The sequence below is a fragment of the Gavia stellata genome, chromosome 5 (genome assembly GCF_030936135.1).
Source record: "Gavia stellata isolate bGavSte3 chromosome 5, bGavSte3.hap2, whole genome shotgun sequence".
Taxonomy (NCBI): Eukaryota; Metazoa; Chordata; class Aves; order Gaviiformes; family Gaviidae; genus Gavia; species Gavia stellata.
Window position 1 is genome coordinate 36535656 of NC_082598.1, and position 5818 is coordinate 36541473.

Genomic DNA, 5818 nt, shown 5'->3' on the forward strand with positions numbered 1-5818 from the left:
AGAGAATACACCCATCAGGGCTTCTGGACACTAATTCTCTCTGAGAACATGGTAGCAGGGAAAGAAGCTGATCTGGATAGGGTGGTCATTGTACCCTGGCACCTGAGACCCTCTGCTCTCCTGAGCACTTCTGGTATGACCCTGGTCAAACTGTGCAGGCTACCCCGGGGTAACTTTGAGCCCGAGGGGAACAGGAACAGCAGCAGCATCCCACAGAGCAGTGGGACAGCAAGACTTACAAACGGGCAGGATCTTTGGTACCATGGGAAAGGGATCATATCCGTACTGCTAGGAAGCCAGCTATCCCGTGCATTGCTATGGGAACGGATTTGTGATTAAGAGCCTTCAACGGTGCTGTTCCTTCTCCTTCCCTCAGCTGCTTCTTCGCAACCCATGGCTCAGCCCCTACAGATGTGCTGATGCAACTGTTTGTGGTCCAATGCTGTAAGCAGGGCCACTGACCCAAGGTAAAATAAAAATACTCTTTTCTCATTAGCTGGTGACCTGATTGATAATTTGCCCCCAAAATGACTGTGTTGGCATGAATTCAGGAACTGTGCTCTGTGGCATGGGCTCTGTTTCCAAGGCTGGAAACTCCAGTGTGGCAGTGCCAGCGAAGCTCCCAGATCTTTGAATGATGCCTTCAGACCGGTGCAAAACCATGGGAAGAAAGAAGAGTTCTGATCTGTGTTATGTATCCTCAAAGTTTATAAATATTTTCTACTTATTTAAACATTAAGACAAGCACAATAACACTTCCTCCCAGGCTTTGCCTGTTGCCTGTTTAAAACGTACATTTTTAAGGTAAAGAGATTGTGCACAGGCTACTTATGTCTTTTTGGTCTAATTGATGATGTTTTACTTCCATGATAGTGCAAATAAAACCTTAGGATAAATTAGTGAGTTGGGGAGGTTTTCAATAATGCATTATTACAAAGATCAACATAAACTCTGAATAAATGACAAGTGATAGTCAGTATCAGATACAGAACTGTAAACTCCCATTTTGCTAACCATCAATCCCAAAACAAGTCTTTGCCTTCAACATAAAGAAATTACTGAGATGTGACTATACTGTACAACTATTTTCGGGGGTGAGCAGAATTACCGTGTATGTAGGACTTGGAAAGTGTGAGGAAAAGAGAGGGCTTCAGATAACAGGGAGAAGAAAAGGTGGAAAAGAGGGTGTGAAAGGCATAGGGAAGGAAGGCAAGGCAAAATGAGGCAAAGAGATTTGAAGGTCTAAGAAGGAGAAAGATGCTAGCTGAAGGAAAGGAATAGGAAATGATACAGCAAGCAATGATGAATGCATCATTAGGATTTTTAACCAAGCAGGTGCTAACAGAGAAGCTAGTATTTTGGGAGCTTTGGGAGTTAAAGCAGTTTATTTTCAGGAGCGAACCCCCTCTATTCGTTCCCGTGCTAGCTGCTGCCAGACACCAGTAAATGGCACTGCCATGTCGGAGATAAGCGTCGCCAGCCCAGACGGCACCCCACCTGGGACCAGGTACGGCCTTTAACTGGCCCAGAACAGGTGACATCCAGCTGCTACCTGCTCCCAGCGGAGGTGACATCCATCTCCTACCTGCTCCCACCAGAGCTGGCGGGCGATGCTCACGGCAGAGCTAAAATGCGTCCAGAAAAAAAAAAAAAAGCTAAAAATCTCTGCCCTCCAGGCACAGAAACGTAAAATAAAACAAAACCAAATGACCTGGACCTCTGTCAAAGCACAGGGGATGCCTGTCCCGGGGGAGCTCCGCGCCCCGCTGCCCGCGAAGACCCACCCCCGTGCGCTGCGCTCCGCGCCCGCGCAGGGGAACCGCGCTCCGGGGCGCGGCGCACGGGGGTGGATGCGAGCCGGGAAGGCAGCTGGGCTCCCATCCCCGCTACCGCTGGCTTTAGCGGGTGCCAAAATAATTTTGGGGGCAAAAGCCGGGGTCTGCGGCGCCGGGGCAGCGAGCTCAGAGCCCTGCACCGGCCGAGGGGGGAGACTTTTATCCTAAAGTCATTGTAAAGCCGAAGAGGGGTTTATCCTCCACAGCTAAATGAAAACGAAAAGGAAAAAGAAAAAAATCCAGAATAGCAACATCGGAGATACAAAGACTGTCATGGACCAATGCGAGTTCGCAAAATTGTATGTAAATGACCCCAGTTTTGACCGTGGTGGCCTTCTGCTAATCCCAGAGAGAAAATCTACTTAGCAAAGGGAAGTTTTGTTTAATTTGGTTAACAGGGAGCAAAATGCTGAATATATTAATAATTTATATTTCCAGGGAAACACTATATCTTTAATGCTTCAGTGCCAAAGGGGATTCACAAGAGCTTAATGCTCACGGAATAAAAATCGTGTAACATTTTCTCCATATTCTGCACCCAGCGCTGGTGAAAATGAGTGCGGGACATGTGTTTTCTTAGTAGGCACCGGCCATTCTGCTGCTGCTGAATGCGTTTGGCTGATCCCCTATTGCTCGGTGTGCTCTGAGCAAGAGAGAGGTTCCCGCTGGATTTACCATCCTAAAGGTGTCCCGAGGAAATGAGGGGTTTTTTTCTCCCCTCTCTGGCTGACTCGTGACGTTATCCCGCCGGGTGACCTTGTCCCCGCTAATCTGAAATAGCAGCTTTTCCTGTAGTTACAGGTTAAATGGAAGATACACATTCTACTTTTTACTCATTGTAATGAAGACCTTTTGTCTGTCTCCGAATAAAGGGTCGGGTTGGTTTACAAATTGCGGGTCAGCCCATTCCGTGACCTGGGCAAACAACCCGGGTCAAATCTCCTCAAAGCTTCCCCACCCAACTGGAATAAGTTAATTTACCCCTCGGCGGCTCCGGCCCCGCCGGGCATACCCGGGCTGCCCGGGGGGGGGGGGGTGGCTGGGGTCCCCCTGCCATCCTGCCAGAGGGTGCGGGGACCCCCGGGGACGCTTGGTTCAGGTGGGACCGAAATCGCCCCGCTCGGCGCGGCAGGAGGGAGCCGTGCCACGGCCCCGCGCCGCAGCGAGTCTTGAAGGACTCGCTCTCGAGAGCTTTGGTTTGGTTTATTCTCGGCGCTTTGCACCTCCGCGGCGGCCGCCTCCCCTCTCCGCCCCGGCCTGCGCCTTCCCCCCTATTCCTCCTCCTCCTCTGAGCAAGCTGCGCCGCAGAGGAATTGGCTGGCAGAACACGCGGCAGATCGCGGTGCCTTTCGGACGCGAGCCCCTGGGAGCATCCCCCCACGGGCGCCTGCGAGGGTAGCTCCCACGGGGTTGCGGGGAGGGCATCCCCCACCCGCGGGGCATCCCCGGGACTTGGTCCCTCCGGCGCCCCGGCGGCTCTCCCAGCCCCCGGTGACGGCCTCGGAGCAGAGGCCGAGCGGCACCGAGCCCCGCCCCGCCGCGCCGTGCCCTGCCCTGCCTGCCCCCCGCAGTGCCCACCCGCGGCCCGTGCGTGCAGCAGCGGACCGCGTTTCCCTCGTGTTCTTTCTCCCTGGGGGGCGGGGGGGAGACCCCACCGCCACGCGAGGAAGCTCCCCCCCGGAAACCAGAAGGAGCGGCAGGTATAAACATTTATTCCAAGGCGTCGCTTGTACAGGCACCGCACCCGGAGGTGGGAAGAAGAGCGGCGGGGGCACGTCCAGGCCCCCGGAGAGGGCGGGCGGGGGCAGAGCCGGGTCCCCGGGGCGGGCGGGCGGGAGCTCCCCGCCCTGCGCGACCCCCGCGCACCTCCCCGTGCGCCCGGGCGTAACTCGCGGCGTCCGCGGTCATAAATAGGCTTTTTCAGGCGGGGGCGAGTCTCTATAGCATGGAGGGGTGCTGGCCCGGGGGCAGCCCGAAGGCGTTGGGGTGGGAATGGCCGAGGAGGTTGAGGTAGTGGCGGTCCAGCCCCTGCACGGAGGAGAGGAAGGTGCTGCGCTGCTGGCCGGGGCTGGCGAGGGGCACGGCGGCGTTGGGGAGGTGGTAGGGCAGGGAGGGGCTGCGGGCGGCGCCGTGCCAGGGGAAGGGCCCCCCCGAGGGCGGCTGGAGCACGGCCTCGCCGGGGCTGTGGCCGTGCCCGGGGCACTCGGGCCCGGGGTGCAGCTGGTAGGAAAAGTCCGGCTCCGGGAGGGAGCCCAGGGAGGTGAAGAGGGGCTCGGTGACGAAGCGCGCTTTGGACTGGAGGAAGGCCAGGATGCGGGCGTATTTGGTGTCTTTGGTCTCCATCCTCTCCACCGTCGTCAAGTAGTGGACCAGGTTCTTCATGCACTCGTGGTAGCCGTAGTGGAAGTAGTTGGCGAACTCGGAGAGCAGCTCTGCTGGAAAGGAAGGGGCAGCGGAGCCGAGCTCCTCAGGGGCCGGCCGGGGGGGGGGGGGGGGGCTCCGCCCCCCCCACGCCGCGGGTGTCCCGGCGGGGGGCCGGGGGGGGCCGCGCCCGCCCACCTACCCTTCTCCCGGCCGCGGGGGAAGTCCGCCGAGTGCAGGGCCCGCAGGTACTGCACCGTCATCTCCAGGATCTCCGCTTTCTCCAGCTTGCCCGAGCTCTGCAACGGGCGGGGGAGAGGGCCATCACCTCTCCCCTGCGGCTGCGCTGCGCTCCGCCGGGCCGCCCCCCCAGGCCCCCCCGCAGCGGGGGGGGTCGCTCCGCAGCGGGGAGAAGGGCGCAGGGGCTGCCCCTCCCCGCCGCCTACCTGCTTGGCCAGAGCCATGGGCACCGTCTTCCCCAGCTCGGTGAGGCAGCGGTTGATGCGGTCTCTCCTCCGCTTCTCGATCACTTTGTGGGAAACCGGCGTCCTCTGCAAAACAGACGGGGCGCGTTAGTGGGGGGAGAGCAGCCGGGTCCGGCCTCGCCGGGGCAGCCGCCCCCGGCCCGGACCCCCCCAGGGCAGCCGGTCCCGACCCCGCTCCGAGCACCGGCGCCGGGCGCGACGCGGCCCCGGGAGGGATGCTGCGGCGGCGGGTCCTCTCCGCGCCGCCCCGGGGGCTCCCCGTCTGCGCGAGCGGCCCAGGCAAGGGAGGTTTGTTTGGGGGGGGGGGGGGGTGGTTGGGTTTTGGGGGGGGGGGGGGCTTTTTGAAGGGAAAGGCGGTGAGGGGGCCGGGGCCGGGGCCGCCCGGCGGCCCCGCAGAGCCGTGCGCGCAAGGCGGGCAGCGACTCACCCTCCGCTCCTTGAGCTTGGAGGCCATGGTGGGCACTGCCTCCCGGCTCTATCCGGGCCCCTTATAAAGCCATCACTTCTTGGGGGGGACCCCGGGGGGCCTCCAGGGGCCCGCTGATCCCATAGGATTAGGGGCGAGCGGCGCCGGGGGAATGTATGCATTAAAGATCAGGGTGGAAGGGGGCGAGAAAGGGATGAGGGTTTTTTTTTTTTTTCTCTCCTTCTCTCTTCTTCCTTTGCCCCCCTTCTCGCCCCCGTCCACGCAGCCGGGGGCGGCCCAGCTGTGTCGCCCCACGTGGACCTCGGGGACACACGTGACGGTCCCACAATAGCGGCGGGGATGGGGCCGGGGATGCGGCGAGCGGGGCGCAGGGCGCGGTACCGCGCCCTGCGCCCCGCTCGCCGCATCCCCGGCCCCATCCCCGCCGCCTGCCTGCAAATCCCCGGCACCCCCCACCCCTCCCCTTAGCCCCGGCGCTGACTGCATTTTAAAGCCTGTCCAGAGTCATTAAAGTAATTAAGTAAGCCCTTAATAGGCTGTTCCGCCCAGTTCAAGGGAGAACCCTTGGAGACGGAGTGGCCCCGTTTGTTCTCAGGCTTTTCTCACACGACTTGGTGACACGTCCATCTTTATAAGAGATGGCAGCGAGGCTTTTTTTGTTTACACCGCTTTATGCGCCGGGGACACCCCGGCAGGTGTGGGACCGGGGG

The 5818-nt window shown here is 60.0% G+C and overlaps 1 protein-coding gene across 2 annotated transcripts; it reads right to left on the reverse strand.

Moving 5' to 3' along the window:
• Positions 1–3773: 3773 nt before the first annotated feature.
• Positions 3774–5135, reverse strand: HELT (helt bHLH transcription factor). Of its 2 annotated transcripts, none has more exons than XM_059818197.1 (4): positions 5109–5135; positions 4643–4747; positions 4399–4495; positions 3774–4267 (listed from the first exon to the last, which is right to left on the reverse strand). In XM_059818197.1, the coding sequence occupies exons 1-4, from the start codon at positions 5133–5135 to the stop codon at positions 3774–3776; spliced, it is 723 nt and encodes a 240-aa protein (XP_059674180.1). The 2 variants fall into 2 exon arrangements, with proteins under 2 accessions (XP_059674180.1, XP_059674179.1); XM_059818196.1 differs by having other exon boundaries at positions 3774–4270.
• Positions 5136–5818: the final 683 nt, after the last annotated feature.